The sequence below is a fragment of the Rhinopithecus roxellana genome, chromosome 13, assembly GCF_007565055.1.
Source record: "Rhinopithecus roxellana isolate Shanxi Qingling chromosome 13, ASM756505v1, whole genome shotgun sequence".
Lineage (NCBI taxonomy): Eukaryota > Metazoa > Chordata > Mammalia > Primates > Cercopithecidae > Rhinopithecus > Rhinopithecus roxellana.
Window position 1 is genome coordinate 61,544,244 of NC_044561.1, and position 21,054 is coordinate 61,565,297.

The following is a 21,054-nucleotide window of genomic DNA, read 5'->3' on the forward strand; positions in this document are numbered from 1 at the left end:
TTTCTCAGTAATATCAAATATAATTACCCGACCCTAGAAAGTAATTTCATTTCTCCCTACCTACACGTGTCTATAATATATAAAGAATGATAAACATTTTGTTTTAATCAAAAGCACAAAGTAGGTATTCTAGCTTCCAAAATAATTTTCAAGCATGTCAAAAAAATGCATGTCAAGTATTAGCTTATTTTTAACTTTAGGGTTTAGTGCCCTATAGGTAACGTGGCTTAATTCAGAGGCTTTGAGATATTTCTGCATAACTTTTACTATCTCGAGATGTGAAAACAAAGAATTCCAAGGAAGATATATAAATTGAAAGGATCAACATGCCACATAACCAGTGATGGCATTAGCATTTGTTTGTGAATTAATTATATTAATGGTTATAATTAGGATAATTTGAGCTTTTACATTAGTATAATGACAGTTTACTTGTACTGTTTTAGTCTATGTTTTAATTCTGCCAACTGTGAAATGGAAGAAAATGTCAATACAAAGAACAAAGCAGAATTTGCAAAGGAATGGAAAAAGCTACATCAAGACAAATGAATCTTGAATTAGCTCATGAGCTGAATAATATCATCAGTTTTTTACTTGTAAATTTATTTTTAAATCCATATATAACATGAAAGATTGATAAAGACAGCTGCATTTTTAATTCAAATAAGATCAGCTGTTTGGCAGAGGAGGCAGAGAAAAGAAAAATTGCTACAACGATTTAAGTGAAGTGAGAAAATCAAGGACAAAGTGAAGCACAATGAAATCATCATGTAAAATATACATTAAATGTACCTTCATTCATTTTAGAAAAAAGTGTTTGCTTAGTTTGCTTTTCAATGTATCTAGCATAGTTTCTATGTATTAAAAAGTTTTCTTAGCTATCCTTCAATGCAGACATAAGAACATTAAAGGTAAAAATTTTTGTTTAATTTCCTATTTAAGGAATCTTAGTCCTGTTATTGTGTTGGTCAGCATCATGCTATCAGCACAATCTATTTTAGGCTATGTGCTATTTTGCCTTTTTTTAAGGGAGAGAGTCTTACTCTGTCACCCAGGCCAGAGAGCAGTGGTGTGATTATAGCTTACTGCAGCCTGAAACTCCTGGGCTCAAGTCATCCTCTCACCTCAGCCTTCTTTCTGAGTAGCTAGGACTACAAGTGCGTGCCACCACTCCTCGCTAATTTTTATTTATATATTTATTTTTCTTGGTAGAGACTAGGTCTCACCATGTGGCCCAGGCAAGTCTCAAACTTCTGGCCTCAAGTGATTGTTCGACCTCAGCCTCCCAAAATGCTGGGATTACACACGTGAGACACCATGCCTAGAGTATTTTACTTATGATAAAATCTTATGACAAAATCTCCCCCGGCATACTGATTCCTACTTTGTTTCCCTATTCCTCATTCCCTGTTGTGAGTGCTATATGTAACCCAGCAACCACAGCTCAACTGATCAGATATCTACACTAATTATTAATAGGGGCCGTCTACTTACAAGTTGCCTGGATCTTAGTTATCTATTAATAGATGCCTACAATACCAGCTCATTCACCTACCAGTTTTTCAGTTGGATTTTTTTTCACTGAATCTGCTTCTTGTTGTCTTGTCTGAAAGGTCTGCTCCAGTTAAGGGCTGCCTGCCAAACTGTTTCCTGTAGCCACTGCTGTTAGGCTCATAAACTGCCTTCTCTGTCTTTGTGGTGGTTTCTCACTCTATGGTTAATTGCATGCCCCACTCAGTTGCTCAATGAAATTCAATTTTATCAACAATATTCACTGATTCAAAAATAGTTATTGATCTCCTTTCTAAGCAGTTATAGGTGCTAATTATATAATGATGAACAAATAGACATAATACCTGCTTACCTGAACCTTCTATTTTAGTGAGCTGTATGTATTACACTCACATAAACATATGTAATTAAGGTTTTAATGTCATAAAAAGATAACAATAAGGATATTGTAATAAATCTATGAGATTTATTTCTCATAAAGCTATGAGAAATAACTGAATTTGAGAGGACAGTCTCTGTAATTTATACTTTTTGAAGATTTAGCTATTATTATAATTAATAAAATTATTAACTATCATAATTATTTTATTATTACTATTATTATTACAATATAATAGTTATAGACATATTATTGAGATAAAACTCTAACAAGTGACCTTTATTGGGAGCTTAAAATATGCTATGTGCTCTTCTAAATATCTTATATACATTAAATCATTTAATATAGCAAACAAATCTATGACAAATGGTGACATTACCTCAATTTTTACAAGTGAAGAAAATGCAATAAAAAGATGAGGTCACCTGCCTAAGGCCACACTACTAGTGAAGGTTTGAGAGGGAACAGAGCGAAGGTGATCCAGTGCCAGTGCCTGTACTTTTATCACATTGCTATACCACCTGTCAGGAGGCTGAGACCCAAACCTCACCTGAGTTGAAATTTGCAAAATAATAAGAATTCTGCCAGTGTACTGTAAATAGAAGGAAAAGCACATGAAATGACAATCACATGGATTAGATCTGGAATGTAGTGACTATAGACGTGGGCAGAGTAGCTCAAAGTGAGGACTAAGGCATGTTCACAGGTAGATCTTGCAGGACTCGGAAAGCAAAGGGAGATCAGGAAGGTACTCTTTACAGGCCATTTACTTCATCCACTTTATGTCTTCCTGTTTGATTTGTTTTGCTTTATTTAGTTTTGCTTAATCATTCCAAGTGCTTTGCAGAGAATTAATTGGAATGAAGCAATGACAAATTGTTCAAGAACAATTGGTGTAGTTAAGGAAAAGACAGTGATGATCTCCACGAGGGTTATAGCAGCAGAAATGCAGAAAGTTACACAGAATAGAATTATATCTGAAAAAACAATATATATGTGGGACTATGTGGGAGGCTCTTATTCTAATAGGTACAGATACATTAAAGCTAAAATAGAAATCCTTTAGGAACATTAAATATTCTGGATTTTAAGAAAATGGGCCAATACTTTTGCTAACTGGATAAGTGTGATAGCTAACTAACACAATCATTAATAGAGGAAACTTCTGAATCTGTTGAGAAGTAAATAAGCAATAAAATGATAAAGTAAAGAATTATAAACATACAGATTAAGGAAAACAATAGTATGACATATATTTTTGTAAATTTTCCTGCATGCTTATATTATAAAATAAATGTTATAAATATTAAGAACTTACAGACATAATTAATAGCAAGAGGTTTAAATAATTAATCATTCCAGATTCACTTGACAGATTTACATATAATCACAGAATTAGTGGAGGAAAGAAATGGAGCAGCTGTCACATACTTGAACACTAAGAAAGCGTTTTATACAAACTTTAGAAGTTTTACTTGCACAATTAATGCAATAGACTGAATGTGTCCCCGTCATCCCCCATATTCATATGTTGAGCCCTATCCCTCATTGTGATTGTATTTGGAGATGGGGCCTGTGGGAGAATATTAGATTTAGATGAGGTCGTGAAAATGGGGCCTTCACAATGATAAAGAATGGGTACCTTTATAAGGGACAAGCACACTTATGAGAAGGGGAAGAAGCAATACGGGGGGCTGTCTTTGACATTTGAAGACACAGTGAGAAGGATTTCATCTCCAAGCTGGAAAGGGAGCCCTAACAAGAACCCAGCCTTGATGGCCACTTGATCTCAGACTTCCAGCCTGCAAATCATGAGAAAATAAATCTCTGTTGCTAAAGCCACCCAGACTACAGTATTTTGTTATGACAGCCCAAGCTAATTGAAACCATCAGTTTTTTAAAAAGATAAAAATACAGTGAATAACTTTAGCTAGAGACAAATGGCCAAGTACTAATCCAATGAAGATTATTTTTGGTAGTTTTAGATCTAAGATTATTTGAATCTAAATTCAACTAATAATTAAAAAAATCAATTCAACTTGGAATACTCTAGGCATGATGCTTAAAGGCTTCAACAGTGACCCATCCCAATGTATTTGAGGGGTCAAACATTTTACTTGTATGAATAGACTAGGTGTCTCTAAGGGAAAGTGAAAATTGGAATTAATTTGAGAAAACTGCTAGTTTCCAGAGAGCAGCAGCAATACTTTCAACATAAATATTAATGAGTAGCATAAGTATGGTAAACAACCCTACTGAGTATGGGAATGGATTGAGAATCCTTCTAAATAGTAAAACTATTAGTAGTAGCCAGATTGATGAGAACAGTATACATACAGGTGTCTGTTTTCCAAGGTATTAGACTGATATTAGCAAAATATCTATTCTTAAGAACAGCTTACTCCTTTGAAACATGGCATTTTGAGGAGTGCCATCCTATACTTGGAAGATGCTAATGTTTCAGCATCTTGGCAATGCTTGATATTCTTGAGGAAATTTTAAATTATATTATTTCCCAGTATTGGAAATTAAAAGCAGATCAGTGTGCTTTGATAATTAATTTAAGAGAGGTTAAGATCAGCAATCTCTAATGAAATTTTAAATCTTCATTTAGGACAGAACCAAATAAAATGTGATAACACAGAAATGTGTCTTAAAATGATCCACAGGGTAGGTCAAAATTTTTCTCAGGAAACAGTGTGCCATGCAGAGAAATGTGGTATGAAAGTTTTAAAATATTATGTTATTCCATCGAGTACAGCTTCTCTTACATTAGCCAAATTGGTCATAAGGGGGCTGAAATCAATTACAAACCATAGTGATTTTATTTTGAGGTCATTTTAATCCCGTTAAAAGTAAAACTTTGTTACCTGAATAGAGATGTATATTCACATAGTATTTATTATCTATACAGAGAGCTGGAGTGAGAAGCAGTGAATCTCATTTATCTAGAAACATCAAATTGCACATATTCGTGATGGCAAAATAAATTCTTGATTTATTTGATTTAAGATTTGTATAGAATCCGTCAACATAGTACTCATTACTCCCTTATTTCTTATAATATTTTATAGCCATTAATTTTTTTTTTTTTTTTTTTTTTTTTTTTTGAGACGGAGTCTTGCTCTGTCGCCCAGGCTGGAGTGCAGTGACCGGATCTCAGCTCACTGCAAGCTCCGCCTCCCGGGTTCACGCTATTCTCCTGCCTCAGCCTCCGGAGTAGCTGGGACTACAGGCGCCTGCCACCTCGCCCGGCTAGTTTTTTTGTATTTTTTAGTAGAGACGGGGTTTCACCTTGTTAGCCAGGATGGTCTCGATCTCCTGACCTCGTGATCCGCCCGTCTCGGCCTCCCAAAGTGCTGGGATTACAGGCTTGAGCCACCGCGCCCGGCCTAATCTTTTCTTTTTTTAAAAAATATTAAGGTAAACTTACCTCTTTGCCCGTAATAGGTGCTATCCATCTCGCCATCCTAAATTATTGTATATTAATAGTTTACATTATTTCTAACTCTTTTGTAATAATATTTAAAATGAAGTTTTTTTTAAGAAAATTGCTCTTAGGCTAAGTTGAAAATTATTTTATGTACTGCACATAAATGGCAGTGAAAGATCAATTTTTTGAAGGGAGAGAGAGAAAGAACTTCAACTAAATTTAAACTACCTTGAACATTTTCCAGATTCATATTCAATCGCAAGTAGGTTAATCACTTGTTAGGCTGTGAATGACTCACCTTCTACTTTCTCAGGTTCTTAGAATGTGAAAGTAATACGATATTTGTTTCTTCTATGATAGACAACCATATATACTTAATGATTTGCTTTGTTCACTTTATTTTAGACAGAAAGTTTTAAAAATGTATAATTGGTATTAAAGTGAGTAAACTCTACTTTTACTGAATGTGTATTTATCATTCTGACATTTTACTTATGTATATAATACCTTGAAATTTGATTTAAGATATCACTATGAAGTCCAGTCATAAAATTATAAATAGGCACCTAATTAAATATCATTCTAAACTCAATACCCTTTTATCTAGAAAAGACATCACGAAATGAACTTTGCATTAATAACAAAGTATACCAAAAATAAAATCAACTTATTCTAATTATGGGTGGCCTTCGGTTTACTTAACTAAGCATATGCATCAAATACAATATCAATATACTTAGCCTTTGGTGACAGTGGCAGGTTCAAAGTCTTTGGGGGCAATTCTTCCTTCTAACGTATTATTCTTCATAGTGGTGCAGCCATGTATCTGTAGTAAGGATTGACAGAGTAGCAATGGAACAAACTTATAATAAATGAAATATTGGATAAAGTTACCTGTGAAAATATGCTAACAGAATAAGCATCAATTAGTGTAGAGAAGTAAAACCTTGGGGGAGATGAATTATATTTTATGACCACTGATAATGGTTTCTGAGTAAATAGGTTTACATTTCACTGGGGAAGGTTATTGTAAATTGAAAAGATGCAGCAGAAATGCAGTTATATGGGAAGCAGAGGGAAAATCATTTAATCTGATGAGTGTTTTTATGAGAAATTTTGACTCATGTAATAATTATTCAGTATAAGTGGTGAAATATTATCGTAGATATTTGGAATAGGATTTGAAAACTGGTAACAAGTGTATCAGGAAAAAATTGAAAATTATGATATGTGGCCTTTTTGGCATGTAAGATTTCAGTAGTAATTGAATCAATTTTGTTACTTAGTGCATTAGAGAAAAAATTATTTCCTAAGGTCTACCAATATATACACAAAGTCCTTCTTTTTGTTGATATAACAAATATATATGCATAACCTGTCAAATTAAATTTCATTCCTGCTTTATGGTGGGCATTATAAAATGAGTTAACTGATGAGCAATTTCCTTTCTTATAATGCTGTCAGCAAACATAAACCTGGTACTGCAATTGACAAACTCACCAAATCCCACTCTTCCTCTTCCCTTAGAAGAAAAATGCCAGAGCAGGTGCTACATTATGATCATCAGAAAGCCATTCTGTTTAACATGAATAATGTCATTCAGAGGGTTAGCCATCTGTTTGCTGAGTGTTTTTCAGACCTACACCCACAGCAGCACAAAAGCAATGCATGTGGGTGCCATAATCATGGATCTTCCAAAAAGCTTTTGTCTCTTGTAAAAATGAAGTGAGATTATTTTAAGAACTAAGTTATATTAGAAATGCAGGCACTTAAATGCTGTCTTTTTTTGTTGCTTTGTGGATTCCAGATATGTAAATTAAATACTGTTTGGGTTTCCGTGTGTAATTTATGAGCTTAAAAAGGAGAACTGAGCAAATTAATTATAGTTCAAAAATGTGCATCACTGAGACAAATGCAGTCTGTTGTGCTTATATTTCTTGGACTTTATATCCCATTTTAAAGTGTAATTTTTTCCAGAATATTTATATTGTATTTTTACTTTGTATTCCATGTTAGAAAACTAAGTAAAGAATTTCCTTTCCAATTACCGTAAGCAAACATTGTTCATTAAATATTTTCCCAGAAAGTAAAGCATAAGGGAAATTGAACAAAGAGTTAAATGAAATCAGATTTTCTTTGATGTTTCTCACTCTACTGCCATTCAAATGATAATTATAGAATTATCTTTAGTTACAGTCCACTATTTTATCACAACAACATAGGGATGTTTCCTCCAGGATTAATTCAGGAAGCTCCTAAAAAACTAATTAACATAATATTTGAAAAAAAAAATACCTGTATAACTTCAGTAAGCACATCATTAAAAACCTTAAATTTGTGTGTGTGTGTATATATATAAATGTATGTGTGTATGTATATCTATACATAGGCATATATAGCATAAGTCTTCATGTTACTTACTCTAGCCACAACGATTATATATTTCTGAAAAAAAAAAAAAAACCTCTTCCTCAAACATATGATTATCATTGTATTTAGGAAATGACTGATAACACTGTTCAATCTATTTTAATGAAATCCAAACTTATATCAGGCATTGAAATATTTGACAATTAGTTTTGAATATATTTGAACTCTAGAAAGTGTTTTGAGCAATTTGAATCTCTCCAATGCATTTTTTGATATTTTTAAAACAATATGATACAATATCAATGAAATTTCCTTGTAAATTAGTAAATCATATGCATCAAATTCAGTAACTGGTGGACAGATAAGCATAAAAATATACAGAATTTCCTGATACTACGATCTACTAGAACCTGATTTTAATACATAAATTAAAAAAAGCTATTTAAAATAACTTTATATCTACCTGCCTGGATCTAGTAAAAGAGTAACTTCAGAAAGTTCAAGCGCTTGCTTAGGACATTTGGAATCCCAGCATCACAGCAATCATGAATATGTATGAATTATGTTTACCGGTGTTAGTGACACTCTACTTATGGGAAATGTAGAGATGCATAAAGGGAAATGTGCATAGGAAAGACACAGTTGTGATTTGAGACTCTTAAAGGACTACAGGCAAGGAAGAGAAACTCATTCTACAGACATTTCAAAGTAAACTAATACATAGTGAGTTTTTACATGAATCTAATCTACATGAGTCCAATCCACTATTTCTAGTCTGTGAAACCTAATTTGACCTTGATTAGTGGAAATGAAGGCTTAAAGATGACAGAAAATCAGCACCTGCTCAGTGATGATGTACACAGAAATTTTAACTTCCAAGAAGGTATTGATGGGTTTTTATTCTATACTGTAAGCTGAGCGCAAAGAAGAGAAAAAGTGGATCAGAACTAGAGGTTTGAAGGTCATTGGAAATAAGATGAAGGCTTGTATATATTTACAGGCATGGAAGAAAAAAATCAAAACAAAATTTGTGTTTTCTGCTTTTGGAAAATGATTACTTTAGATGGTGAGAGCATAGGAGGTTACCACTTTCAGTTACCCAAGACTGAGATTTCTTTCTGAATGTAATTATCTGTTCACTTAGGGGACTAGTATGATGCTGATAAAGTGAGCAATTAATACTATTTTAAAATTATAGAATATATGTAAAACAAAGTTTAGGAAATAAGTCTCAAATTTTGAATAACAGCTTTCTTGATTACCCCATATAAAGTTATTCCTTCAATGTTTTTATATGGATCTTTATTATAATAGTAACCACATTGATTCCCATTTATTTATATTTTATATTTCTGATTTATCTTGCTTATTAGGTTATCTGTTCTCTGAAATCAGAACACATTTTCTTTCTTCTTCATGTTCCCAGCACCTGGCACACAATCTACTATATAACAGACACAATAATATTTATTAAACAGATGAGTAACAATAAAACTATTCTAATTACATATATTGATACTGTGCATATGGATTTGATTAATTTCAAAGTCATCTAAAAGTTATGTTAGTTCCCTTACTCTGGGGAACAAACATAATTTCAGATAAAATAGTGTTGTACTGATCTTGAGAATAAAGTCCAGGACTAAATAAACAGGTGTGATAATTGCTTTCTTAAAACATATATTCTGTCAAAAAAGTCAAAGTCAAGTGAATGAGAAATCTGAAGTTTACAATATATGTGTGACTTATAAATAAATAACTCAATAATTAAAATAACTCATTAGGGAATTGCTACATTTGAACTGGTGTCATAAGGCTATTATTCTCCTAATGATTCTATGCAGTTTAGTAGAAAAATTGAATTTCCTTAATTATTTTTATGCTCTTCATCTTACATGTTAATTTTATCATCACTAATAGCAAACATTCCTTTCAATTTTAGCCAGAATAATTTTAACCCAAATCAACTATGCCCTATTAGATTTCTGATTCTGAAAATGGAGAATGAGCTAGATTGTATTACAGGGATTCAAAAGGAAAGAATTTTAACACAGAATAACTATAGAAAAGAGAAAATGTGGATGTACAGTTGGAAGTATTGGTCATAAGGATGAATTATAGTGGTTGCCTATTTTACAGAGATTTTAACATATATTACTACTTTACATAGACAATGTTTGCATTCCCCTAAAATTCGTATGTTGAAATCCTAACCCCAAATCTATTTGTTTTATTTTATTTTATTTTTTTTTGTTCAGGGGGACAGAAATGTTTATTTTTCATTAATCTTTTGAATACAATCACCATAATTTTACAGGTTTAGTTTAGCTGCGAACTTGGACTAATATCATTTCCAAGAGTTCACAATTTCACGGCTAAGGTTCTGATTAAGGTATCATGGTTACAAATGCAATATAAATGAAGTTTTTAAAAAAGGCTAAAAGCAATCTGGCCTCTTAAAGAAAAATATATAAATGGAAAATGGCCAGGCATTAAAGTTAGTAACGTAAGTATAATTAAGCACTAGAGCAGTCAAAGAGATCTCGATCAGAGATCAGTAGGAAGCACCACTATTTTCTTCTATGATGCGTATGTGTTGGTCGTGAGCATGCTAGTATGAATAAGGCAATGTGTCAAGCCCTGGCATACAAATGCAGCTAGAGGTGCTGAAGGAAGGCAGTGGGGCGGCGCAGGCACACAGCAGGGAGCTCTTCCCCGTGACACATTAGTCTTCTCCTCCACAGAGCAGCAGAAGAGCTTTCTTATAGTCCCCAGATGTATCTCCCTTAATCATGGAATAAAGAGAGGTGGCAAAATTCTTCCTAAATTCCTTCCTGATGTTAAGCAGATCAATCTCACTCCTGGATACCATGACTCTGATGAGGGTATGATCTTCTGTCCCAGCTCCCTTCATAGCATAATAGAGGGTCTCTGCAAGGTAGGCAGGGATACTTCGAATAGATTTCACGACAGCAAGGAGTAGTTGCTCCAAATTGCCAGAAGTCTCCCGGTCAATGGTTTCCTCAATTTGAAATCCTGATATAGTCATGTACTTGTCAAACACCTTTCTCAAATGGGACACACTTCGTGTTCCAAAGATGGTAATAAACTGTTCTTCATCTGTCCCCCATTTAAGTTCTCCAGCCTGAAATAAAGCCTGAGCATCTTGTTCAACTTGAGCTTCATCAATTCCAGCATCAGGGTCTCTGTTAGCCTGAAGGAGAACCACCAACATCCGCTGGTAGTACCCTGAAGTGTCCCCCACCACGTCATCTTCCAGGCTTGAGCCATACTCTTCTTCATAAACTTCTTTGATGGCTCTTAGTTCTTCAGGTGTCCTTGAAGCAATAATTTCTGTCAGTACTTTTTCATCTGTTCCAGCTCCCTTCAAGGCATGTTTCAGTTCATAAGCGTCATAAAGCCGAGAGGGTTTCATCAGAGCCACAATTCACTTTTCAAATTTTCCAGTTAGTTCTGATTTCAGGTCATCCAGAAGATCCCTGCCAAACAGAGTCTTAAAAGCCGCAGAGATTTCCTGGCGCTGAGCGTTACTTCGGAATGTCAACAGAGTCAGGATGCTCTCCTCATCTGTGCCCAGGCCTTTCATGGCCTTCCGAAGAGTTTCTGCATCAGCCCGCTCATCAAATCCAGGGAAGTCAGTCACAGTGCCTCTGAGAACCTGTGCCATGGCGACGAGTCAGGCCAGGGGAAGGTGAAGCAGGACCAGACTGTGGGACCCAAGTGCCCCGAACCACCGGGAAAGCGGCGGAGCGCCGGGCGACGGTACGCTGGGCAATGCCTGGGATGAGGATGCCAAATCTATTTGTTTTATAAGGTAGGGGCTTCTGTCGGGGACTAGGTCATGGATGCAGAGCCCTCATGAATAGAATGAGTACCCTCATAAAAGGGATGATAAATTGCCTAATTGGTACAATGAAAATTACTCAGGCAATGTTATACTAAAAACCCAGGTTTCATCAATATTGCAACATATCCATTTAGTATGCAACATATACATATAGCAAAACAGCATATGTATCCCTTAAAATTATACAAATAAAAAATAAAGATAAGTAAAAACAAAAATAAAAGATACCCCAGAGATTGAGCCTCAGCACTTTTTCTAAGTGCTTTATGTATATTGTCATTCACTTCTTATACCTACCCTGAGAGTCCAGTTTACAATTTTATCTCCATTTTATGAATTAGGAATAGAAGCAAAGATACACACTGAGTAATAGGTAAGAATGGGAATCAGGACATACAATTTCTGGTTGTTAAATATTCCCTTTAATCGTTCTTCTAAATTGTCCCTCAAGAGCAAGGGGAAGCATCAAAGTTAGCATGTAAAGTAAAATAAAAGGAACCAGTAGAGTCAGTTGAAAATGTACAGGTCTGCTTGGCCTTGTAGGGAGAGAAGTAAGGAGAAAAGATTGCCAGAGATGTGCAATAGTTTGCAATCTTATAAACAGTGGGATTTCCAGAACAAAAAAGACAGATGCTGGCTTACTTAGTGATCCATTCATAGCTCTCAGCTATGAGGTGTCCTCTGGGAGATGGGCCTTAGATTGGACCTATGTCTTAGTCCATTTTGTGCTGCCATGACAGAATAGCACAAACTGGGTAATCCTCAAAGAACAGAGATTTACTTCTTATAGTTCTGGAGCCTGGGTAGTCAAGATCAAAGGGCTGGTGTCTGGTGAGGGCCTTCTTGCTGCATCATCCTATAATGGAAAGTGAAAGGGAAAAAGTCCCCATAAGAGACAGCAAGAGGATCAAACTCACTTTCATAGTAAACCCACTCTCATGATAAGAAATCTACTGCCAAGCCTGGCTAATATGGTGAAACCCAGTCTCTACTAAAAATAGCCAGGCGTGGTGGCATGTGCCTGTAGCCCCAGCTACTTGGGAGGCTGAGGCAGAAGAATCACTTGAACCCAGTAGTCGGAGGTTGCAGTGAGCCGAGATTGTGCCACTGCACTCCAGCCTGGGCGATGGAGCGAGATCCTGTCAAAAAAATAAATAAATAAATAAAAGAACAACTACCCTGTTAATGGTGTTAATCCTTTAATGAGAGCAACAGAAACCACAGAGACCTGGATTTGAGTCTGGTGCCATAACTTAATTGCACTTTGGGTTGTCTTCCTGTGGAATGTATGAGTAGTATGCTTGCATAGAAAACAGTGTGCATCAAGTATTTTTGACAAGCAGAGTTGGCTGTATAAGACTGAACGATCATTTGAAAATACTTGCCTCCTGTCCTGAAGAAGTATATTCTATTTTCTTAACTCTCCTCACATGGGACTTGGCCTGTAGCTTGCCTTGGCCAGTAAATAGAGAGCAGGAATACTACGTATCACCTCTGCACAAAAGCTTTATAAGCAAGTACATTGTTTGACATTATTTATTTTCTTCTGCCATGGTGAGTGGCAGGGTCCAATTAAAGGCGGCTCCATCCAGCTGAGTTTAGGATAAAGCACTAGGTGGGACAAAGCTACCCTAGAGTCACTATGAACATGTGATTTTCATAAGAAATAAACCATGGTTTTTTGAGCCTCTGAGGTTTGGGAGAGATTATCACAGAGTAACATAGCCTATCCTTTTGCAGTAACTTTGTACTGTGTCAACTTAGCTCTGCTGGAAATAAACACACACACACACACACACACACATACACACACATACACACACATATATATATATATATATATATATATATATATATAGAGAGAGAGAGAGAGAGAGAGAGAGAGAGAGAGAGAGAGAGAGAGAGAGAGAGAGAGAGAGAGACAGGGTCTCACTCTGTTACCCAGGCAGGAGTGCAGTAGTGTGATCTCAGCTCAATGCAGCCTCCATCCCCTGGGCTCAAGAGGTCCTCCCATCTCAACCTCCTGAGTAGCTGAGACTACAGCCACGTGGCACTGTGTGTAGCTAATTTTTGTGTTTTTGGTAGAGATGGATTTTCACCGTGTTGCCCAGGCTGGTCTTGAAATCCTGAACTCAAGTGTTCTGCTCATCTAGGCCTCCCACAGTGCTGGGATTACAGGGGTGCACCACTGCACCCTGCTGAGCTATATTTATTAGTACCCTTTTCCATACATGATTCTGAGTTAGAACTGGACAAAAGAGAAACTTGCATGAGTCGTGGAGACAGAAGGAAAGCAGCAGTTGGCATTGTCCAATGGCAAGAGTGAGGCACTAGGCACTGTTGCTACCTGTATTAGAGAGCCTCAGGGTAAAGACAGAGTAGTTAAAAGTCTAACTTACCCTTGTGAATTCTAATTTGTGCTCATGCGTTTCAGTTTCTCCTTTCTGTCTCTCACTATACACCTAGTGTTCCCAACCTTAGCTTCATAATAGAGTTGCATAGACTTTTTCACTCGTTATCACAATTGTTGAGTCTAATCACCATAATAAATCCATTATTCTATACTGCTCTATACAGATTTATTTTGTCTTTCTGATTGAACTCTAATTTTTAAATCTGTTAGAGCCTCTTTAGTTGTAACTACCAGTATGTTATTTGTAAAAGGTTTTGCATTCATTATTTGTAAACCTTACAATAATTCTTCAGGAAAGGCATTATTATTTGTAATTTAGAGATGATAAATCTGGAAAAAGAAACACTGTTTTCCAAAGGTAAAAGAGCTAGTGAGCTGTAGAGCTTGCATTGGAACTCATGTTTTGATGGTGTTCTTTTACCTATGTCACCATTCTCATTACAAAAACTTTATTCATTATATATGCGATACATTGCTGATATAGAGCATTTCCATTTGGAAGAAGTCATTTTGCACATTTTTACTGCCAGCTGAAAACCATTTCTTGAAGTATGGAATGTAGAAGTGAGCTTGTAAGAGCAAAACTGTGCACCCATTTTAGAGGCCAAATAATGACAGGAGAGAATATGACCCACAGAATATTACTTTGCATGCTGCAGTGCATTTACACACAGTAATGAAGGCTTTAATATCAGCAGGAGAGAGGAAAGTGACAACGAACATTAAAGCTGAACTCCTGCATTCTCTCTCAATGGAGCATGAAATAAGGCATGTCATCATGTCAGCATATGCTAGGAAGGATTTGCTTAGACCCCTGTCCTTTCAGTACAGTAAGTCAGCTTCATGGTGAGTCAGATTCTCCAACATTGTGACTCTTTTAGACCTTCTCATTTCTTCCCCTATTCAATCTTCTGCCTTTGCAGATTTACTGTGATACTAAATTGCTACCTTGTCAGGAGTATGTAGAAGACTTTTAAGTTTCTCATACAGTGGTGAAGTTTCATGAAAGGCAGATTATTATAGTACTGCAAAAATATCATTTTGTAAGAGAGAAAAGATATTAAACCATGTTAAAAATGCATCTTCATCTGTGCTGCTCTTCTCATCTAACCACGCCATATAAATAACATTATTATGTTAATATTCATCCTAAATTTGACTTCATATTGTGGTAACAACACTGACTCAAAGCTGCTGCAAATGATCATTTCAAAAGTACCTGATGTATATTTTATTTGTAGTAAAACTTACCAAGTCAGGTTGAGATACTTGAGCTTTCTAGGCCTCACTAGAAAGTGAGATTACCTAGATTATCTAGATCTGGATAATTTCAGATCTATGTTGCAAGGTTTACATTTTATGACCTTATTTTTCCAGGCTTTGTCTTAGTTCTTGCATAATTATTTAGCCCCTAAAAGGTCTTATGCTATGTTAGTAATAGAGAAAGTTTCATTTTATTATCATTCTGTTTTAAGATTTCACAAATGCTGTATCTGAACAAATTAGCATAAATTCTAAGAAAGCTTATTGCAGATGAAGTTCTATTAAAAAGCAATCATTATCATAGAAATACAATGTTTGAAGTTAAAGTATTAAAGGATTCCATGTAATTCTTTTATATTCAGCTGGCTAAATTGTTATTTCTATTCCACAGGTCTTTAAAAAACATTTTTAGGCACATTTTAATATTAAGGCTTTATGCCAACTTCAGCCAACTTGGAATGTAGTCCAAATACAGGTAGAACAAGAAAAGACAGGAGAAGAGTATAAGCAGGGTCTTAGAGTCTCAAATGTATATGGTATGTTCAAGAGACAATGAAAAGATAGTTTCTCATACACGGTAGACTTCAGAGCCTAAAATTCTTCTTCACTAAACATTGAAATCACATGATGTTAATAAGGTGTCTTGATAGGAAGAAAAATGTTCTATGTAAGCTTATGAAACGTCCTTATTCACATATCTGTCTCACAGGTTTACAACAAACTTCAATAAAAGTTCTAAGAGTGTCTGCTCTAAAGAAACTTGCCTAACTTGTTTAATTACTATGATTTGCATTTGGAACCATATTATGTTGTTGACCATATAATACTATTTTATACCAAAAACAATTAAATATACTTGGTGTCAATGGATTCATCACTATGTATAAAGCTTATTTGTGTAATAAGTCAAATAAGTGAAGAATTAGTTGAATTGTGTTTGTGTAACATTCTTATGTTAAGAAATACATTTTGTTTCTTTAAAAGTTCCATCCTGGAACTGCACTTTGTTTTCTTATCTAATCTATAAATAATTGAGTTAAATAACCTAAATGATTCTCCCATTTAAGCACAGCTACTTGACAGATTGTCTCAAAAAACATCAAATATATATTATGTTTGAAGTATATAATCCCATAAGTGGTGGAAATACCAATGACAATTATTTTTAAACTTCTCTAAGGGCCAAGAAAACAAAACCTAACCAAAAAAAAATCTACAAATATTTAATTCTGAGCCTCAATTCAAGGTATACATCGGTGGTAGTGAGATGAACATTGATTTAGGGGATGCTGTAGAGATGGTGCTTAGTATTTTACTGCTTACCAATTATGACAAATCCATTCTTCTTTTCTGATTTCTGAAAAAGTACCTTGCAAGATGTTGAATGCTTGTTTTTTTGCCTTTCAACCATACTGCAAAATGAAGTATAAAAGAACCAGAAAAGCCTGTTTCTCTTGATACTGCTTTTAAAATTTTATTTTATTTTGAGAATCCAATGAGTACCCCAAATAGACAGAACATATCAGAAATGTAATAAACATGTCTTTGTTGAGATTATATTTATAGCAGACTCAAACATCCTGAAATAGAGCTAGTCAAACAATCATGAATTCCTGATAACTTAATACAAATAAATAATTGAAGGATAATATTTATTGAAGGATATATTACATTTTTCCATACTTTTTTCTCCCACGATTGAGTATCCAATGCTTAAGAAATATATATTTTCCGAAAGTGACCTGAATGTTTGTGTTTAGACTTGATCATTTCTAGTTTTACTTTGACTTGTTTGTTGGAGTTCAAACATGCACTATTCTAGATTTACATTAAGTAGATCTTTCCCTTTGAATGAAATTAAAAATAATTCCCATTCATATTACTATTGGTATTTGGATATGGTCAAAACTCTTTGAAATGTAAAAAAATAGCCTTTAAATTAAAAGGAAGAGACTTAAAAACTGTGTTTCAAAGTATCCAAACTTCAGATAGTAGCTTACTAAATTTTGTTTCACCACGAGAGTTATAATTTTGTAGCTAATGTGATTTTTATTACCAGATTGCAGATATACAGTATTGGAGTGATAAGGGCCAGATGCTATCTGAACAGCAGGTCTTGAGTGAGAAAAATTAGCTCAGCTTCTGTGGTCTTTGTTTTTCAGTCAGAACACATTCACATCACAGCTGGGATTCATACTGGTCTGCTCATTTCTGGTAGTCTTCCTGCTCTTTCTACTTTAAAGAGAGAAACATATTGACCAGAAACCAACATGCTTACAGGCGTTTGACCTTTAAAAGAGAATGAATCCTTGTAAGCACTAGATAAGAAAGTTATATGATCCATTTTCTTTCTTCAAGTAAACACCTGGGTTCAGAGAATGTGTTTCTATATGTCAAGCAGCACTTAGGACTCATTTTGGACCTCAGAAGTAAATTATAACATTTTGATATGTTGAAGGACCTTGGACAATTACTTAAAACTTAAATAAATTACTACCTATTTTATTAGGAAAAATACTTAACAATCTTTGGATTAGCCATTTAAGACAATCTTTCTCCTCTAATTTTCAATTTAAGAATATAAAGACTTGAATGCAATAACAAAGTTAGGAAAATGTGAATACACATTATACCTCCAAGTATGAAAACTCAGTGAAATCAGTGAACAAAATAGTTTGGTCCATGCTTTTATTTAATTTTGTACAGAATTATGAGTTCAGTGACAGTGTTAAATGTTCTAACTTAATGAAGAAATGTATTTTATTATTTTTAAAGATTCAGTAGCATAAAATAGACTTTTTTTTTAAAAAAAATGGTAATTACTTATGTAGTCAGTGAATCTGTTCTACATGATCATTTGATATATTTGCTATATAGACTCAAATTAAATTTCTTTGGAAATATTTGAATATAGTCTTCCCATATCAGAACATAAAAGTGCTAAATTCATTTTAATAACTGTGTATTATTATGTAAAGGGATTATTGCAAATACTTTTTTCACTTACAGTAAATGTGTGGAAATGTCTGTCTTCTTTTCTGTTTTAGTGCTTATTATTATCTCCAAATACTAGTAATTTTCACTGGATGACATATATCCCCTCCAAATCCCATGTTGAAGCATGATTCCCAATGTTGGAAGAAGTTCTTGGAATTTTAACACAAAACTATTTTAAACCCATACCTAAGTGGAATCTACTCTTGCCTTTGTCCTGTTGTGCTACAGTTTGTTACTTCCAATTCTTTCCTCTACAAGAGCTAGAATGACATTTTAATGAGGGTGATTTTGATCACGTCACATTTTCGTTACTATCTTATATTGGTTTTTTTAAATATCCAAAATCTCTAAGCCGGTCTACTATGTCCCAAAGAAAACTATCTTTGCACACCACCCTCTTTTACTTCCGGAATAGCAATCATGCCAGAATGTCATTTTTTTCCTTAAAATTTTTAATGGTCTCATTTGGCTTATGGTTTTTTCACATGATTTTTTTTCCTCCCTGAAACTCTATTAAAAACAAAAAATTTGCCCAAGGGCCACTTGATTTCCCTCAGTTTAAATGCTATTTCCTCCAAAAAGTCTTTGATCCTCATTTCAGTGACTATATGAAAGCATGAATATTTCTTCAAAACCATTTCAGTTTTCTTGCATTTGGGGCACATGGTGAGGTAATAGTATTCTCTCTTAAAGAGTAGAGGCATCATCACGAAGCTTACCGAGATTTTAGACTTTTACTTCTTATCTGGAATTATTATTTAATTTTATTCAGTTTCACAAGCAAAGAGTTGATCACTATTAGATTCACCTCCATAAGAAGTTTTATTATAACATTACACAGCACAATAATTTTTACTATGGCATGATAATTTTTACTTATTGGGTAATTGCTTGTGATATCTGCAGAATGCTGATGTCCAAAACCATCATATTATGTTTTGCAGAATCCAATAAAATATGAGAAGATTGGGAATAAGAGGACGCAAAATTCTACAGATTCTGAAGGTTGGGTATCTCTCCAATGAAATGGAGTTACCACCAGATAGAATCTAGCTTCCTAGTATACCAGCCTCTCTACCAACAACTGATCAGAAATATAAAGATGTTTAGAGGCTTACATTTGAATTAATCACTAGCATTAGAAAACCATGAGCTCTCATGAAGGAATAAAAGGCTTATAAAATGAGAAAAACGTTTTAATGGTAATTTACGACACGATGACTTAAAATAATGAAAAATTTGGAGGATAACATTGGTAAAATCTCAAAGAAAATAGAAAAATATAAAAATAAGAGATGACAAGTAAAATTAGAGGATTAACACAAGAAGTGTAAAACCTTCCTGGAGATACTCTCTGTACTTCTACAGCCAGTAAAAGTAGATAACAAGAAACAACAGACAGAAGAGAAGGAATTATCAAAGGAATGCTGTATTAAAATGTCAGAACAGAACACATGTATCATCAAATTAAAAGGAGGCTTAATTTATTTTTACTTATTATTGATTTTTTTATTATGAGCACAAAATTTTATTTATTGTTTATTTATTATTAGCACACTTTTTTTAAAGTCTGTATGTTATCCTGTTTTTTAAGTTTCTCGTCACAGAGAAAGACAGTATGCTACCGCTGAGATACATCAATAGTGACCTCAAACCATCTCTCCAGGCACATAAAGTAAAAAATTGAAGGCACTACTCAAACTTTTGCTGCCTTAAAGCATCATGGATTTTTGTCTGCTGCTGCATATTCCATTTTGATTAGATAGGCATTAGCATATAACATTCATAGCATCAAAAAACTCAGGAAAATGAGTTAAAATGTCAGCCACACAACTATCTAAATGTTAGAACTATAACATCTAGCATGGTTATCTTGGAATATCAGCATGAATTTTTTACTCTAAAAACTCTCACAATGTTAAATTCAACATTTGATGTGAAAGATTTATGTGTGCAGCAATGCATTGGAATCACCCTGTCAAAAGGGCTTTCTTTCAACCCTTCTGAAGGTGAGAAAGTGAACGAGGCTCATTTTTGGCTACAGCTGGTGCTGCGCTCAGCTTTCTGATATTACTTTGCTCTGGGGTCAAAAAGCAGAATCATGAGCCATGCCCAAGCCAGCAATCTGAAGTGTAGTATGAACTCTTTAAAATTCTCTCTTCAGATCTGTCCATTCAACCACCAATTGGACGTTTAGGCTATCAGATACTTTTCTGCGGCTGCCTGTTTGGTTTTGTTTTAAATATTTAGTAGTTACTGGTAGCTATGGTAGTTTCTGTTAAGCACACTTGCTTTGTTGAGTCCCGGAGAGGATACTAATAGTTTAGTTTGTCCTGATATATTGTTTTTAGTGATCCAGACATGTTTACGGATGTCTCAGGCAATTGTCAGTGTTTTGCTTTATGCAGCAATATAATCCTAAAGACAGAGAACTATCTATCTAACAAGTTATAAGATCTTCTGAAGCTTTAGATTTCAGTTTGTCCTCAAAATGATTTAGAAAATTAGTTCATGGCTCATTCTACATCTCTGCATCCTGACCTCATACTAGATTGGAAATGATAACCTTGTTGGAAACTATTAAAAAGAAAAAAAGTGACAAAATAATTTGCCTCTCTAGTGGGAAGCATGAAATCTTCATATTTTTTCATGTCTTTTAAATTTTGCCCCAAATCACCTTAGACATTGTGATTTTTATATTTAATAGAAAATCTCAATACTGATGCCAATCTGAGCTAACACATAGGATTATAATATCCTATCAGACTTATGCAAATCAGAGATCTGTTCCAGCTGAATTAAGGTTCACTAAATATCAA

General features: G+C 34.4%; 2 protein-coding genes across 2 annotated transcripts; both read right to left on the reverse strand.

Annotated features, from left to right (window-relative positions):
• Positions 1–9,947: 9,947 nt before the first annotated feature.
• LOC104673911 (annexin A5-like) lies at positions 9,948–11,502 on the reverse strand. The gene has a single exon (XM_010378085.2). It carries the CDS (start codon positions 11,128–11,130, stop codon positions 10,420–10,422), a length of 711 nt encoding a protein of 236 aa, XP_010376387.2. The 5' UTR covers positions 11,131–11,502; the 3' UTR covers positions 9,948–10,419.
• LOC115892822 (annexin A5-like) lies at positions 9,948–11,505 on the reverse strand. The gene has a single exon (XM_030915270.1). The coding sequence runs from the start codon at positions 11,380–11,382 to the stop codon at positions 11,143–11,145; it is 240 nt and encodes a 79-aa protein (XP_030771130.1). The 5' UTR covers positions 11,383–11,505; the 3' UTR covers positions 9,948–11,142.
• Positions 11,506–21,054: the final 9,549 nt, after the last annotated feature.

What these genes read in the sequence shown, in the direction of transcription:
- LOC104673911 (XM_010378085.2), bottom strand. Translation starts at nt 11,130, where the DNA reads ATGAAACCCTCTCGGCTTTATGACGCTTATGAACTGAAACATGCCTTG.
- LOC115892822 (XM_030915270.1), bottom strand. Translation starts at nt 11,382, where the DNA reads ATGGCACAGGTTCTCAGAGGCACTGTGACTGACTTCCCTGGATTTGAT.